Source organism: Coturnix japonica, chromosome 5 (genome assembly GCF_001577835.2).
Source record: "Coturnix japonica isolate 7356 chromosome 5, Coturnix japonica 2.1, whole genome shotgun sequence".
In the NCBI taxonomy this organism is placed as follows: domain Eukaryota; kingdom Metazoa; phylum Chordata; class Aves; order Galliformes; family Phasianidae; genus Coturnix; species Coturnix japonica.
In genome coordinates, this window is record NC_029520.1 from 13,926,992 (window position 1) to 13,944,549 (window position 17,558).

Here is a 17,558-nt window from a genome sequence, read left to right on the forward strand (position 1 = left end):
TACCAAGGAGTTCATTTTTTTTTTTTTTTTCTTCGAGTGGGCTAGAAGGAAATCCCTTTCTGGCTTTGTACATTATCATACTTGCTCCTAGACTTCCTGAAGGTGGGGTTGCCATCCCTTGAAGTGCTCTGGAGCCAGGGAGGGCTGCGGTGAGTGGACGTGGTGGTGGTGGTGGAGTGGGGGGGGGTTGCTGGCTGGCTTAGATGGATCTTAGTGGTCCTTCCAAGCTCCGTGATTCTATGAATCCACGATCACACGGTGGTGTTTTCAGACTGCTTTGGCACTGCCTCGGTTCAATGGCTTAAATAGAATCAGAACAGCTGGTGAGGGAGGGGGTAGAGGAGGGGCTGGGGAGGGGGGGAGGCGGAGATAAGGGGGTTTGCTCTCGTTTCTTCTGAGCTCCCAGCTGCTTTCCATGCTCCCTGCTGGCTTTGAGGCTCGCGCAATTCCGAACCTGTCAGTGGTTCTGGTTTGCTATCAGCCTCATAGAGCAAAAGCGAGGGTTTCTTTACTGAAAAGGTGAAGTCGTTTCCTTTTTCCCTCGCCTCCCTCACACTCGTATATACACCGTTGCTCTGAGAGTGTACATCAAATAACGGTGCCCCCCCCTTCCCCGCGTGCAGCGCCGCCATTTTAGCGCGGGCTCTCGCGAGGCTTGACGCCATCTGCGGGAGCCTCTGCAAATTCTCGCGAGGTTTGGCTGCTTCCGGCCGTGCCTTCCGCAGGTCTCGCGAGAGCTGCGTTCTTTCTCTGCCGTCCCTCACGCCGACAAGATGGTGAGTGCTGCGCGGCCGCCTCCACTCGCCCCCCCTCGCTGAGGGACGTGGCCGGGAAGGGGGCGAAATGAGCGGGGCTTCTCCTTGCCCGTGTCCTGCTCGGGATGCAATGGGACGGGATGGGGTCAAATGGGGATTGAGGCGAGGTGGGGCTGCCGGCGGGCCCGGGCCACGATGGCGGCCGAGCACGCGGGGCGCTGTGCGGGTGGGGCCCCCTGGTTCCGCTCACAGCCGTGCTGCTCATGGCCGCTCTCGCTCCCTCGCAGCCCTCCAGACTGAGGAAGACCAGGAAGCTGAGGGGACACGTCAGCCACGGGCACGGCCGCGTCGGTGAGTGGGGGCTGCGAGGCGAGGGGACCGAGGGTGCGGGGCTTTATACCGGGTTCTGCGGGGTGAGCTGGGTACATATGGCCTGAGAACAGGGCTGGGTTGGCTTCTTAAACGTGCGGGTAGATGCTCTGCCTAGTCTTGTCTTGCGTATGCAGAGGACGGTGTAAGACTGCAGAGTAATTAGCTAAAGCTTACTAGATTATTAGGAGAGTGGTTAGGCCCTGGAACAGGCTGCCCAGGGAGGTTGTGGATGCCCCGTCCTTGGAGGTGTTCAAGACCAGGTTGGACGGGGCCCTGGGCAACCTGATGTAGTAAAGGTGTATGTTTGGTGGCCCTGCCAGGCAGGGGGGTTGGAACTACATGATCCTTGAGGTCCCTTCCAACCCGGGTCATTCTGTGATTCTGTATGCAGAGGATGGTGTAAGACCGCAGACCAATTAGCTAAAGCTGGCACTTAATTGTGGCCCTAAGTTCGTGCATTATGTTTCGTTTTCTTGCTGTAACGAATTGAATTTTTCTTTTTAGGCAAACACAGGAAGCATCCTGGAGGCCGCGGTAATGCTGGTGGTATGCACCATCACAGGATTAACTTTGATAAATAGTAAGCGAACGCTTTAAGTTTGTACTAACAAAAAATGCACCTTTCTGAGGTAGAAGCAATTACATTACAATTGTGTGCCCCGGTGGCGCAGTGGTAGGAATGCCGCCTTGCAACACCGGAGGCCCTGGGTTCAAATCCCCCCTGTGGTGCAAGTGGTAGAAGTGCCGCTCTGCTACACAGGGCTCGAATCCCGGGGGTTGGACTCAATGATCTCTAAGGTCCCTTCCAACCCCCACGAGACTGTGATACTATGACTACGATTATGATATATAAATGAAAGCTGCTGTTTAGCTGCCTGCCATAGGGAGTGAGAGTCATTGTCTTAATGCCGAGTCTAGAGTCACGTCTGGACAGTGCCTGTTGTCCCGATGTGCTAAAGCACTCGAATAGTAATTACTAATCTTTATTCACTGGCTGTGACCGTTCTTGTCTCGGTCAGTCACCGGATTAGTGACAGGAGCTCTGGAGCACCTTGTGCAGTGCAGTCTTGCCTGCATTCACTGAGCTGATTTTCACCAGGGAGATACAGGATCGGGCCAGACACACCATGGGGAAGATTAAATTGTGAGTTCAAGGCAGAACAGAAATAATTTTCCCCTGGTTTGGATAGCAGTAATTATTACAGTTGAATGCTCCGTGTATAATGCAAAAGTGAAATAATTATTTAAAGCTTTTTGATTACTCTGAGCAAGTAAAGATCCTTGTTTCAGTGTTAAAATCCTGCCTGTTCAGGATGAATTAAAAGTGTGATCTAACAAGAAACATTTTAATTCACAGTCACCCTGGCTACTTTGGAAAAGTAGGTATGAGGCACTATCACTTGAAGAGGAACCAAAAGTTCTGTCCCACTGTCAATTTGGATAAACTATGGACCCTTGTAACTGAACAGACAAGACTCAATTATGCAAAAAACCCGGCTGGAATGGCCCCAGTCATCGATGTTGTGCGCTCAGTAAGTTTCTGCTAAGATTCAAGTTTGCAGTTCCTGCTCATTTAACATGTAACTTAGCTTTGTGTCTCAGAATAAAAGGGTAAACTGCAAATGAATTGCAGTGCCTGAATGATTGTAAACGTGGAGTTGTGTATCTTAGCATATCAGTAGGTAAACTAGTGCTTATGGTGGTAATATAGGAACAACTACCCTTTATTTGGAAGATGGCAGAAGGTTGTTTAATTACCAGAGGCGCGTATGAAAACATGATAGTGCTGCTCTCACTTAGAGGAAGCCAGAACACTGAGAATAGAGTCACATCTTTACATGTTCTGTTGTTCTGGTGTGCTATCGTTCTCAGATAGAAAATACTGATCCTCATTCACTGGCTATGATACCTCATATCTTAGTCAGCCACCAAATCAGTGACAGTAACTACTTTGTCAAGCAGGTATGATCTGCATCTCAGATGCCTCTTTGTTGGCCAGTTGTGCCACTTCTAACAGGCTTTAAAGGCTTTATGCCACCATTGTCCTTTTAATGCAAAGGACAGGAGTGAAATGAGGGGATTCCAGCAGAGGTCTGATGTAAAGCGTGTAGGCCAGGTGTAAGTGGGTAGTAGTTAGCTGTAGCAACGCAGCCAGCTGCTCTGTCCTTTGGAAAAGTGGGAAGTGGTTGGCAGCTTCTTTACAGGACTCGGCAGTGTTTTCTGTATGTGGTTTTGGGAAGATAACAGCTTCAGATGTTCTAAGTTAATAAGCGTAATCACCTCGTAGTTTCTACTTCTCTGAACAAATGCAACTGCACTAGCTCATGCAGGATATATTTTGCCAACTTTTTCCAGTCTTATATTAAGAGATGAATGAGGTCACAGTGATTATCATAGTTCTGGTCTTTACGTGCATATGCTGAAATACAGAATGGAAGTGCCTGGAAATTGATCTCAAACACTAAATGTTGTCTTTTTTGTTGTTTTCCTTTAATCTTTCTAGGGTTACTACAAAGTCCTGGGCAAGGGCAAGCTGCCCAAACAGCCTGTAATTGTGAAAGCAAAGTTCTTCAGTCGAAGAGCGGAGGAGAAGATCAAAGAAGTTGGTGGTGCCTGTGTGCTCGTGGCATAAAGGCCTTTGTTTTATTCAAACCTTTTGAATAAAGACCAATGTGTAAAATGTGTTGATTTATAGAATTTTCTGACTTTTACTTGCTGTATGCTGTTCATGTTGAGTCTTGTCTCTGTAGTTATTTCTGGCTGTTCTGTGCAGTGGTTTGACTGATGCTTATAGTGATTTGGAACTGCCTGGTTACAGTGCCAGCGTTTGGCACTTAAGAAGTACCTCCTATGTTATCTTCACAAAGTAGCAATGTACTTTGGCTACCCTTTTTGTCAGGCAAGGAGGTTACCACAACCCACTCTCCCCCTGAGGGTTGGGCAGCTGTTGGGCACAAGCTTGGGGCCACAGTGCCTCAGGGTGGCACAGCAATCAGGCTCGGTCCTTCATGTGTAAGCTTGGGCTGGTTTTGCTGCCTGATTACCCTGGAGCCTGTTTCTTGGGTGTATCTCCGAAATAGCCCAGAACATCTGGGGAATGTTTGGAGGATAAGAGGCTGGGGTAAGTCATAACTTCACTGCTTCTTACCACCTGTTTTTATGAATGTGACTAAATTCACTTAACACTTTTCTCACAATCTTCCTTCTCCATTCTACCAAAATGCTTCTGTATAATTTCTCGTGTTAGGAAAAAGCATAAACTAAAAGAGTAAGGAACCTGCTTCTACTCATTCAGCCGCTTGTCTGGTCTTCATGGCAGTACAGCTCATCCCAGTATCTGGTTTTGTGTTTGCAGCGATTCTCTGCTTGTGCTTTGGTCCTGGCCTGTGATTTCTTTGACTAACAATGTGGTAGTCTAAGACCTCAACTTCATATCACAGGTGTTGCATGATTTTGTAGGATCTGGTTTGTTGTCTAAGCAGTGGTGCTTGCAAGAAATGAGGATGGTGCAAGCCAAGAAGCTGTGCTGCCCTAACAGCATTTGCCTCTGAAAAATGAGCATGTGTAATGGCCAGATGTGTGGATACTGGAGACACTCAAGATCAGGCTTAGGGCACCTGACAGCTGCAGGTGTCCCTACTCATTGCTGGGGAGTTGGACTACGTGGCTTTTTAGAGTCCCTCCCTCCCAACTCAAATGATTCTGTGATACTATTCTGTAAATAAGCGCTTTTGTAACATCTGTTACTTAAGTACAGGTACAGTCACCACAGCTCATTTCCAAACAGACCGGTTGCTTGGATGCTGCAGTTGTGTTTCAGTGGTAAGGTTTCAATTTGTTGAAGTTCTTTCAGTAACGTTGATGGATACCTACCTTTTCATAGTTGTTGATCTTTGGAACAAAGGATGATATGGGCATACGGTCCACTTTTTCTAAAGTAGTTTGACAAGTGATGATTTCAGGATACAATGCTTTAATAGCAAAACCAAAAGAAACCAGAATAACTTTGTGGACTTCTGAGACGTCTGCTCTTCTGTGCTGGGGAGATCTGGAGACAGCTGTAAGTTCATACTGCTGGCAGGAAGGCCACCACTCCAAGGGATTCAGTGAGCCAGAGGGCTGCTCCCAAAGGAGATAAGACTGCTTGCTTTTCTTTCTTGGATGCAACTTGCGAAAGTTTCTCATTGCAGGCTGTATCTGGACATCTCTGTGCATTTGAAAATCAAGGATGGTATATGATGTGCAGAGTACTCAGTTCACCTTGAGGAGCTTACGTTGGCAGAGGAAATGCTGTCCTGCTTGCAGAATGTTCCAATTTGCTCTATAACCTGATCTGTGTTCATCTGGACAGGTGAAATTTGATCACTGCAAAGTGCATTTTTATTAGATTTCTAAGAAGCTCAGCAGAAGTTACATTACATCCATCAAGGCAGCTTTCTAATGGGCATTGCTGAAATGGTGGGGGTATGATCAGTTATGGTTGTATTTGTTTGCTTTACCTGCAATCTCTAAAATACCGAGGTGAAATTATAAAAGCAATCAGAGAATATCAACATTTTTTATTGCACGGTTTCAGTGCTTCTAGCAGGAAATGTACAGCGTGTGACAGTTCAGCCCGATATCAGCTTTGTGAGGAGATCAATAGAACAGATTACTTTGGTTTTTTACAAAGGCTGCAAGTTATATAGAGAGAGAGCGGGATCATGGTTTGTAAACCTGAAACCACATTTTCCTGCACAACAATCTGCAAAGATATTCTTTTTTGTTGGTTTTATTTTTGTGTGTGTAAAGCTGGTTATGTGATTTTTTAGCTGCAAGGAACTTCCTCTTTCTTCAAAGGGACCGAGTGTTGTTTCTGAGGACGTGCATCCCACTGCTGCCTTCTAGTTTGCACTTGAGCCATCAAGTGTTCTGTGAAGCGAGGGGCTGCCATGAGCCATTTTGTGACCCTTCGTGGTTTTGATGTCAAACCTCAGCCAGCGGAGGCAGTGGAGCCCCTGGATGTGCTGAGGAAATGCTTGGTGTGCAAATGGGATCTGTGCAGGAGAGACCCCAGGATGCTGCCGTGCCTTCACTCCTTCTGTAAGGACTGCCTTCCAGAGCTGATTCAAGGATACAGCCCCATTTCCACTGGGCATCAAGTTCTATATGAAGGTAATGTTTAAGAACCTCAGATTGACTTAGGTGCGTTGTAATACAGTATTATAAACACAGATGGCTTGAGAAACACTTTTATGTAGCTACTTTGAAAGAATAAGCTATGAGACTCAAGGTGTGTGTGAGCAAGGAGTGGACTGAGGAAAACTTCCTTCAGCACATTCTTAATCCAGCAGCACTGCTTTGAACAGAAATGATGTAGACAGGCAACAATTATGTTTTCCAGAAGTGTCTTGCTTTCATTTACCAAGTGTGACTTTATATTTGCTTTGCTTTAAAACATACAATGAAATGCAAGAAAGTAGTTGCTAGGCTGCATTAATATTTAAGCTTTTGGACACGTTGGGCTTCTCTGTGGTAGTGGTTGTGGTTAGAGTTGATATACCTCCTCCCTCTCCTGCCCCCTGCAAGCACCACAGCAAACACTGACATTTTTTGCACTTACTGGAGGGCACAGCAATTGTTATTAGAATATGGGTATTGTGGTGCACTGAAACTCTGCCGCTTCCCTTTCGTTCTCATTTTAAGTGTGGTTTCACTCTATCTGAGCACTTATGACTGAGGGATACGCTGTACCCACCCTAACAAATTGCCTGAAGCTGTCTAGGACAAGAAGCATTCTGGGCTTTGTAGCTTTTGCGGTGCTGAAATTCTTTGTACAGTTTCTTGTGATGCTGTTAACAGAAAATATGTAACTTTTTTTTTTTTGGAATGAAAAGGGACTTGCATCTCAGAATGCAGTCATTTTAACTGAATGAGGCTTAATTACCATGGGGAAGCATTCCAAACTCATTACTAATTTATAAGGAGAGCAAAGGCACATAGATTGCTTATATTTCCACAGGCTTTGAACTGTAGATGAATAAATCGCATCATTTATTATCTCTTCTAAAGCAGATTTTAGAAACATGCAGGAATAGAAGATACTTTCCCTAAGGTGGTGATAATCTGCATTGATGTGAGAATATAAACTAGATATGTTCAGGTTTGAGAACAAATGGAAATAGTGCTAGGAGATGACTGCTGAAAAGCTGGCAGAACACAGAAGACAAAGGGAGAAGGGAATAGCTAAGTGGCAAAGGAGGAAGGCTGTTCGTGGGAGGATGCAGACAGGAAAAGGCATAAAGGTGGGAGAAGCAGACAGAGCAAAGCAGTCATTTCCAGGAAACGCCTCTTTGAAATTGTAAATGCCCATTTGCACCAGGCTTTAGCTATGAGGGACCTCTTTTGTAGTAGAGTGATGTTGAAAACAAACACTACGTTATATTTTTGTGCGCTCATTTGACATCTACGTTGTTCCTCTCTCCTTGTTTTTGTTTGCAAAGTGAAAAAAGGAACTTAGCTGCTTGATGATCTTGGATGAAGTGCAGCTGGGGGTTCTCGTGAGTCATTAAAATATTAGACGTTTAATTGGGCACCTGAGAGTGGGTTGGGAAATACTTGTCTACGGCAGATTGGAAGAAAGACTGGTCCATTTCTAATTCTATATTTCTATATTCTATATATTCTATATAGAGCAAGATCAGAGAAATGGTTGAGGAAAGAAATGGTGCACAATGATGACCCACTGTAAGTGAAGTGAGACACCAGGTGCAAAGATTCTGTTCATGTATAAGCAACAAGAGCAGCAAAACCAAAACATCCGTGTCTCTTCAATTAGGGACTGGAACTGCAACCACTGTGAGTCAGCCAGGATACATTTGTGAAATCCTCTGATGGCATGACACCAGATATTGCTCATCTTATATGCACTCTTGCTGATCTACAGGTAGTACAATACCAACCCAGTTTGCATTGTGAGCATATGTATGCATTGATGATGGTCTCTAAACATAATAACAGTGAAACCACTTCAGCTAACTGTGAAATATTGCCTGTAGGAAAAATGCATTTCTTACTTACTGTAAATTCTTTAAGCAGAACATAAGAACGGAAAAAATGAATAAATTTCCATGTGAAGTCAGTCTGAGATTTGGTACAAATGCAAACTTCAATCTGTGGGTTTCAGTATGTCATATTACAAGCAGTACTAAGTACTAAAACATAAAGATGTTTTCTTGTTGATTGTTGTTAGCATTAAGATGATGAAGAGACGTAGATAAGTGGTCCTGACCTTTGATCTTTGCAAATGTGGCTCCAACAGTTGCTTATGTTGTGCAGAGGATTTTAAGATGTTTGCACTTACCTTTCTGTGTGCCAGTGTCACTTCCCTTGTTTTTTGCCTCAATGCCAGCTGATGTGGCGGGGTTGCATGTTAGAGAAATGCGAACTGGACAGATAAAATAAGAGAAAATAGAATATAAAAGAAATGCAGCTTCAGCTGATGACACATCAGCTGGCTGTGTTCTATTATTGCTGGCTGAAAATACATGGTTTTGCTTATAAGAGAGGTGTTTTGTATAACTGCAGATTCCCCATTGCAAAGGCCTTTCTGTGAGGGACGTCCAACACTTGGCTAAGCGTTGGCTATACCTGCATTTACTAACCTCAGAGGCATCTTCAAGATGTTGCTTTAATGGTGGTGAGCTCTGACTCTGGCTCTAGACTTACTTTCACAATGATGTTCTGGCATAAGGAGTATGGTATGCTGGCATAAGAGAGGACTCCAGGCACCAACACAGTGCTTTATCTTATACTATGTCTGTGTGTAAGACAAAATGCTCTTCTGCTGAGTTCTGTGGTCCATATTTTGGCTTGGAGTTGAGTACCATTTGGCCTTCTTGGCTTAACAGCTGTTCTGTGTTGATGCCCCAGATAACATTGTTTTGGTGCAATCACACAGGGCAAGTGATGCAATGTATCGCTCCTATTAGTTCTGAAGGAGAACACAGATTTGCTTTAATTAGGTCCACTTAACACTAAATATGTCTTTCTAAAAAAGGAAAGTAAAAAGGTTATTCCAAAGCGGGCACTCTTGAAAATATATTGATTTAGTCATCCTAAAATGTGTTTAAGGTTACTCATCCCTTCTCACGTGCTTGTTCAGATGCCTGATCCAAAGGGCAAGTGAAACAGCGGGGGGCTAGTTACATAAATATGAAGCTGTAGAGCAGGAGGTTGTCCTCAGAACTGTTTCTTATAACCTGTAATTGGGTCTCCAAGGAAGCGTAAATTACGCCTGCAGCTTGAGCTGTAGCTGATGCTCTGTGAGAATAATTATTCTGCTGATTGCTGGAGGAAAAAGAGTGGAGCAGTAGGTGTGGCATGCAGCCAGACAGTATGAACGCAGTGTGTGTGATAGCTCCACTGTTTGTTACTTTATGCTAATCAATTCTTAGGGCAATAATAGGTGAATTATCTGCGCTGGTTAATTTCCCAGACTACCAGCTTAAGGGCTCTTCCCGTTCAAACCTGACTAGACTGGAGGACCTTGAAACAAGTCTGTGAACCAAGGCTCTAGGTATTGAAAGGGTCTTTCTACTTCATTTGTATACATGCTGCAGGCACTAGTTTGCACTTACAGGAACTTACTGCAAATAATCTTCTCTGTCACTTACAAATTAGATTACTGCAAAGAGGTAGATGGTGACTCTACCACCTCTCTTTGGAGTCCCTTCCAGCAGCCACTGGAACTCTCTTTCAGAGAAGAAATTTTTGCTAATATCCTGTCCATGTACTTTTCCCTTAGACAGAAATGAAACTGCTTTGGGGTGTGAGTGACCTGTCCTGCAAGGAGTTAGGGCTTGAATGGTATATGCCTGAGTGGGCTTTGGTGGCAGAGCTCTGTTGTTTTCATGAAAGCTGATTTTGGATATCCCAGGTATGGGGTTGGAATGTTAAGTTGGGTGTTTGTGTCTGACTACTGGATCCACTGTCTCTGAATTTTCCCCTACTTACTGTCTAGTTACAATTGGAAAGATGGAGATGTAGGACTATATCTTCACATCCTTTTGGAGATGGAGGTTCCTGGGAGTCTGTTCAATGCAGTCTTCAGCGATTGCTCAGTACTACCTGATAGCTCAGATACATTGGGAATAGCTCACCTCTGGTTTTTCCTGTGTACCATTCTGAAATGAGGTTTTATCCTGCTTGTCACAGTGACACAGCATATAAATCCAGTGTGAGTATCCTTGCTAGCCTTTATAAATGCATGCCCACTTCATTAGTAACTAAGTGTGATGTTGCAAATAGTGATTTCAGGAGATTAAGAGCTGGTAGTAATGAACTTCTGAAAAAACAGCTTATGCAAATGTTGCTGTCTCCTTCCTACCCATGGAGTTTGCATGGAAACTCAGTGAAGTTTATGACAACAGCTCTTAGGTTTTTTCCTACCTCGAGAGATTTTGATAGCAATAATGGCCCTCATTTGGGCATCATGATTGCATCATAACAGGATTTGTCTCCCAGTCACTTACTGTATAAACTCTGTTGTTTGAATGCAGTAATTCCATGTTGGATTGCTATTTAGATCCAGAAGTTGCATCATTCTCGTACGTACAAACAGTGAATCTCCAGGGCTCCTGGCTACTCTTCTGTTCACTCACAGTGTGTAATAATAACATATGTAAGTGAGCTGTCTGCAAGGTACAGATTCTTCAAACAAGCAAACACTGCATTTTAGATGCAGCTGTTATGAAGTAAGGCAGGAAAAACATATAGGGAATGGTCTGTGAAGTGTACCACGGAGTGAATGCTATGATGAGACCTGCTGCTACCCGAATCTGGAAAAGCTCTACTCTTTCCTCCTGCACACTGGCTCCAGGTTATTCTGAGGACTAGGAAAAGACCCCGGCAAGAGAAGAAGGAGGATGCTATTCATTTCATCTGTGGGGTTTTTATCTCTCCAGGAAAAATGCAACCAAGGCAACTTAATGCAGCACTGAATGAATTTCAGGAAGGCCAGAGAAAAATCCCATGCAGTCCGTAGTGGACCAGAACATCTCTCTGCCCTGTTGATTCATTAGCATTTCTCACTGAGGAGGGGAGAGCAGCACCAGGTACTCTGCCAAGTGTGCAGCCGCTTCCACCTGCAAAGCCTAATCACAGGGAGCACACTGTGAATGCGGTTGTGCTTAATACTCCTCTGCTCCTGATGCAAGTGATTTGATGTATAGCTAAGTGACTGGCTGTCCTGAGAACAGGTAAGGGGTTTCTAGGAAGTCATACTTTACTAGTGATTTGTACTGCAAGCATAAACACAGCACGACGTGCTTGCTTTGTACTGCTGAAGTAGCTGCTGCTTGTGTCTCTTGGTTAACATCTATGTAAGATTTGCTTAATTTCGGAATAGTTGCTTCACAAATCATTCTGTAGTGCATTTATCATGCCATATTTTATTAGAGAATTTAGATTGAGAAAAGCCGTGAATTTCCAGGGAACACATGTTAAATGGAAAAGGCATGAAAGGAGAAGTAAAATTGGATGAACCATTATGATCTTCAGTGCTTCTATGTTCAGGGAGTCCTTCCTCTGTGCTTCTAGTGGAGTCTGAAGTATAAAATCCAATATCAGGAGATGTGAAAAGGTGCTTGCTGGCTTGTTCTTTTATGAGTAGGAAACTACTTCCAATCCATACTGCCATCATGTTTCCATTATTTTGTCTGTTAACTTATAGTGTTTATTCTGTCTTAGAGATGATTGTAATTCAAAGTTATTAGGCTATTTCAGGCATACCATCAAAGCGACCATTTGGTGGTCTGCAGTGGTGATTCTGACACAGTGTTTGACCTGTTTGTGTGGGACTTGTTCTGTGCAATTAGCAAAACTAAAATCTAAAATACGGGGAAAAACTGTACCATAGCATACTGGGCATTGCCTTTAGGTATCCTCGGGTATTAGTCAGCAGTAGCATCATGTACCCCTGAGATTTTCGTGGTTTTAAACTCCTTAATACGATTAGTGTGCATGAGGAGGCTTCTGTGCAGAACTAATAGCCACACATGAAAAATACGTTTTCTTCAGGTGGAAATTATTGAAGTTTTCTTTAAAGGATATTAAAAACACAATATTGCCTGTTCTTAAATTGATGTATTCTTTATATGCAGTATTTTATACTTTGCTGGTTTGAAACAGATTAGCACAATTTAAAGTTCATGTGCAGTAGCCTGAGGCCACAAGCATTACTTTAAATATCATTCAATTGGTATAATTGATTTAACATTCTGTACTAACTGCGTAGTGTGTTGAAGTGTAATAAAATATGTAACTTCAATATTAACTTCTTTTTAACCTTATGTGGAGGATTGACAGAAGTTATCCTTGCTGCAGTAATGTCCTGAGTGTTACCTTTGTTTTCCAACAAGCTGCTGCTCCCAGAAATGCTGTGTGCTCTCCTGTGTGGTGTATCAGTGAAGGAATAGTTGTGATGGCCACACACCGTTTCCTTCAGAAAGTAACCCTCTGAGAATTAGGTCAGTTTGTGGCACATTATGTAGCTCAGTATGGAAGCTTTATCTCTGCGTTAACCAGATCAAGAGCTGGCACTGTTTGGGCAACTTCTGTTACAGGTGTAAGAAACTGGTTTGAGGTCTCAAAGGGCTAGAGGCAATTCCATGCGAAGTCACTGGATGGTTTCCAATCAGCTGCACCAAGAATTAGAGCGTGTCCCGTGAGACTTATTTGAGAGGCTTCTTGCAAAGCAGATATTTTGCTTCCCAGCTTATCAATCAAAATGTATTTGCCTCTTTATTTCTGTGACTGTGTTGTTTTGTAAGATGCTCATGTGGAAACTTGACCAGTTTCACCTTCTAGGAACTAGTGCTGCTATTCCCTGGCACCTGCAGTGCACACCATTTGCAAAGAGTTGGGGGCATTGTCTGGCTGCTGCGTCTTGTCTTCAGTACTGCAGTGCTCCTGCTGTTCTATTTCTCCAGAGAACTGAGCTTTTAATGGAATGTTTAAAAGACACACAGTCATTATTTGGGAAAGCATGAGGTGGTTACTCTGTGACATACAAAAGCATCCTGTTGTCCTGGGGTGTAACATATGAAGGTGATTAACTATAAAGATTGTGGGTGAATAAGATAACCTTTTAGCTGTGCTCCTTATATTAATGATGCAAAGGAGAGGAAGAGGTTGAAAGACTTCTACAGCAATTGTGAGCATCTTTATCAAATGGCTTTCTAGTCTCTTTGTAGCTCTGTCATTAGAACACTCTTGAATAAGGTTCAGGTTCCATACCCTGGGGATGAGCACAGCGTTGGCAATTGCTTGCATTGCCCTTTCCCTTGGGATGCCTGGTAGCTGAGTAGCATGGCTACCTGGGGGCTCATGTGTACAAGAACACCAATGTACAAAATGCATGGTGAAACAAGAGTGAGGCAGGCAGCCTTTGCTACCTGAACCCCCAAATCACAGTTGGGTTGTAGAAGCAACTTTGGAAAATAGCTGGCAATTTACTTTTGCTTTTCTTACAGTGATAAGACTAGAAAGGACTAAACCTTGTTGCAGTGATTCTCTGTAACAAGTCCTCCTTCATAGGACATGTAATGGAACTTGGTGTTTTTTCAAAGCATTATGAAAGAAAGTGAACACAGTCAGGTATCTGACTACAGGCAGATTCTGTCAGAAGCAGTAATGTAGAAAGGGTCTGTGGTTTGCGTGTCTCTGATAATGTGATGTTCTGTTGTTAAAAAAGCAGTAGCCCAGGTCTGAAAACAAGGGGCAGGCAGGCAGGGTTAGAACTGTGCTTCTGGTCAGTGACCACAGGAGCTGTGCCACAAGGACAGGTAACACCAAGCACCTGGATAACATCAGCATCTCTGGAGAACACCTCACTTGAAGACTAACAGGCAACTTCAGATTAAATTAGTCTACAAACCACTCTGTGTACCTCTGATAATTTTAAGCTGGTTTTAGAAGAGTGGTAACTAGTGTCAGAAAGCACAGGTATGTCTGCGAGAACAGTGTGCAGCTTAAAATATAGCTCAGTTTTTGTCAAAGTTGGAAGCCATGATAAATTCATAGCAATTTGGACTTGTGGATATCCTTAATAAATACTGAGATAAATCAATAAATCACCTGAACTGTGATGTGTACTTCTAGGGATTTTGTTGTTTTGGTTTTCTTTCCATATGTAGTTCACTGGATCTAGGCACAAGTATCTTAAGGCTTGAAGAATGCCACAGTTTCCTGCAGCTAAGTGTTGGTGTGATATTAAAAAAAAAAAAAAAAAAGAGAGAGAGAGAAGAAAAAGGCCAGCAATACATAAGTGTGGTTTCTGTGATTTCCTGGTTCACATTGCTGGTGTGCACTGTTGTATTTGTGTTTGTGTTTTCTTTTTTCTTTTAAATATAGGTATTCTTTCCTGCTTGGCGTGCAAACAGACCTGTTTTGCAAGAGATGTAGCTGAAAATTGCTTTCTCAAGGATTTTCCCACTGCAAATGCAGCTATGGCAAAGGTGAGTGCAAACCACACTAGAGGGTGCCTTGGGAGTTGTTAAAACACTCACAGACTGACAATGTTTGACAAACAGAGCACATCATGTTGAACAACAGAATCTCATGTTTTGCTTCTGCAGACTGTAAGTACATCACTGCCAGGGATGGGCTTTCTGCCTTCATAGTACTCTTCTCACTTTATTTGAAGATTGAACTTGACTGTAATTAAAAAAATATACTGATGCTAGCGATGTAGACTGAATCAGTGACAATTTACAGTGTATATTGTTATTATAATTATTGCTTACACATATAATTACTATGTATATATTCTGTAGAAGATAATGTTTTTCTTGGGTGCCTCATTATCCCCTCTCAGTTCTCCACACAAAGTAAACAGAAACAAAGGTTATTGGATGAATGGTTACAGCAAGATTACCCATTAGATCCCGTGGGAGATGACCATTTTCTGACTGTTTTAATGATAAAAGAAGTCACATTGTATTTCAGTATTTTTTGAGGGAATGGATGTAAAACACTAATTGGAATACTTTTCCATAATATGTGATGGAATATCCATCTTTCTACTCCTCTAAACCCCCTGTGGGTGCAGCAACGCTTTGTCAATTCTGCCCTGTGCAGAAGGCTTCAGACCTCTTTATGTGAGAGAGCAACCCATTGATAAAGTTGCAAGCAAGTTCTGATGGGCTGTACATCTTCCCTGTCAATCATTTCCATGTTTCATTTTCTCCATTTTTAAGATGGAAAGAACATGTATTCTCATCCATGGAGTCCTCTAAGGGAATTCAGAAATCAAGGTGAACAGAATGTGTAGTCATCTACAGATCTGAGGTGCTAGTAGAGTGCCATGTAACTTTAAAACAGAATAATATATTCACATATTCTCTGAAAAGAGCTAAATTCAGAGGATACTGTTGAATATGTAGAATGACCTTATTGTAATGGGATTTCTTAATTACTATGACTCACTTCATTTACCTTTCAATGAGAGTTGGTATAGAAAGGAAATCAAATGAGAAAATCTATTATCTAGATTGGTTTTTTAGACTCTTTAAAAGAACATGCTTTCACCCCTCCTTCCCCCTCCTCATTCTGTAACCCCTTAGGAGTCCTATGAGCTGTTCAGTAAAGTAGAATTCTCACTGGAGCACAGGAGTACCCCAGAGGAACTCGGGTACCTTCTAATAGATTTTTGCCTTCTTCCTTTTTATTGACATTGACATGACAGAAAGCCTTGCTTACCGTCCTTTAAACCCCCTCCTCTTAAAACTAGAGCCATGTTCTTACTATCTATGGTATAAAAGGGAGAAGCGCCAACTCATCCAACTGAAGCACAGCTCAGAAGCCATCACTTTCTTAACTTACCTGATGTTCAAATGGGAATCTGTCAAGGCAGAGTGTTGGGGTGCAAGTTGTTTTTCAGTGAGTGAGACAAAAATGATAGAACATGCTACCTACCAGCTGCAGAGATTTCAAAAATATGCAGTTCAAAGTTTCTTGCTGAAAAGACCATTTCTATGTCATTAAACAACCTAATTCTGGGAGGTGCCTGTGCAGCCCCACTGAACAGAATGGTAAAATTCAAACGAATAATAACAGCTTTTTTTCTTTCTTCTTGTGGTGAAGTAAAACCTTTAAGCCAATCTTGAGTCTCAGAGTGATGTGGATATGGCCATCCCACTTAATGTTGATACTGTGGTTTAACACCAAGAAGACCAAAACAGAAAGAGCTGTAATTGTTCTTCCTTTAGGATTTCTAAGGTCATTCTCTGAGACACAGCAAAAGGAATACGTATATATTTTAATTCGTTGGGGCCTACATGCTGAATGAATGCTGCTATATGCATCCCTCTGTATTTCCCATCAGAATAGCTGGGGTCCAGTTGTAACAAACCATATGGAAGGTAAGCTGATGGACAGCAGGAGGGACGCCATAGGATGTCCTTTTGGCATCTATTTGCTGCCTTAGAAGCTGTGATAGTTGCAGTAATATTCAGGTGCTACGTGTAACTACAGTAGATATTTTGTATCTGCACACATTGTGTTTGCATCTGATGATAAACTGGTGGCAAAGCTTTTATGCTTTGATGGTATAATTAAATCACTGTCTTCACTTTGCCCATTAGTACATTAGCATTAAGAGTTTTCAAATAAGGTATTTTATGCCTTGTGCAAATCCTTTTTAAGTAAGTGAAAAGTCATTACACTCTTGAAATAACTCCTCAGTTCATTCTGGATGACAAAGGAATCAAATCACCCACTTCAATTACATGCTGCTTTATTCATGTCACCATTAGGGACAGTTCCAGACAAGGTAGATTTTTGCTTAACCCATGACACATGGCCTGTATAATAAAAGGTGGTTCCTAAACCATTGCATCAGTAGAGATGATTGTTAGTTACAAGTTTAGGTTCAGCTGATGTCCGTCTTATTTATCTATTTCATCACAGTTGATATCAATATGTAAACTGATCTTGGGTTTGGTGAACTCTTTAGAGAGTAAGAAATAAGTTTTATGTTAAGAACATGTGGATGTTTCTGTATTATTTTCTGAATTGCATTACTGTTGCATTATTGCATTATTGACCTGTTCTACAACTGCACTGTATCACGTCAGCGGTTCATATAATGTTACAACAAATGAACTAATTTTAAGTAAAGCAATGTAGATTTAGAGTATTACTATTGAAGTCATTCCAATTTATATATGCAATTACATATCAGTGGAAAACATCTTCCTATCTCTATATACCTACACATATACACATGTGCGTGTGAGGTTTGTGTGCTACTTATGTGATACAGCCATCAGTATAAAAACAGACAGAGAAAGGGATTACAAATCCCATCAATCATTTTCAGAGGTACCTTCCCATATCCCTCCTTAAACTGAAATCCGACAAGTCTAATTTTATAGTCTTGTGGCTATTCTG

General features: G+C 42.5%; 2 protein-coding genes and 2 non-coding genes across 5 annotated transcripts in view; all 4 read left to right on the forward strand.

Annotated features, from left to right (window-relative positions):
• Positions 1-440: 440 nt before the first annotated feature.
• RPL27A (ribosomal protein L27a) lies at positions 441-3,821 on the forward strand. The gene is made up of 5 exons (XM_015864106.2): positions 441-776; positions 1,043-1,106; positions 1,632-1,707; positions 2,485-2,659; positions 3,631-3,821. The coding sequence occupies exons 1-5, from the start codon at positions 774-776 to the stop codon at positions 3,757-3,759; spliced, it is 447 nt and encodes a 148-aa protein (XP_015719592.1). The 5' UTR covers positions 441-773; the 3' UTR covers positions 3,760-3,821.
• Positions 2,035-2,166, forward strand: LOC116653559. Its single transcript, XR_004307658.1, has one exon. It is a non-coding gene; the product is annotated as a small nucleolar RNA SNORA3/SNORA45 family (small nucleolar RNA).
• LOC116653560 lies at positions 2,941-3,072 on the forward strand. The gene has a single exon (XR_004307659.1). It is a non-coding gene; the product is annotated as a small nucleolar RNA SNORA3/SNORA45 family (small nucleolar RNA).
• A 2,122-nt stretch (positions 3,822-5,943) lies between the features above and the next one.
• TRIM66 (tripartite motif containing 66) overlaps positions 5,944-17,558 on the forward strand; it is a 36,023-nt gene continuing 24,408 nt past the window's right edge. For both annotated transcript variants that reach the window (XM_015864101.1, XM_015864102.1), the window contains exons 1-2: positions 5,944-6,281; positions 14,520-14,623. In XM_015864101.1, the coding sequence (XP_015719587.1) occupies positions 6,059-6,281; positions 14,520-14,623 (327 nt within the window). In that variant the 5' untranslated portion in view covers positions 5,944-6,058. The remainder of the gene's footprint in view (positions 6,282-14,519; positions 14,624-17,558) is intronic.

Bases quoted from the DNA above. Each gene is read 5' to 3' on its own strand.
- RPL27A (XM_015864106.2), top strand. The intron at 1,107-1,631 runs GTGAGTGGGGGC...TTTTCTTTTTAG, and splicing joins CCACGGGCACGGCCGCGTCG to GCAAACACAGGAAGCATCCT. The intron at 1,708-2,484 runs GTAAGCGAACGC...TTTAATTCACAG, and splicing joins AGGATTAACTTTGATAAATA to TCACCCTGGCTACTTTGGAA.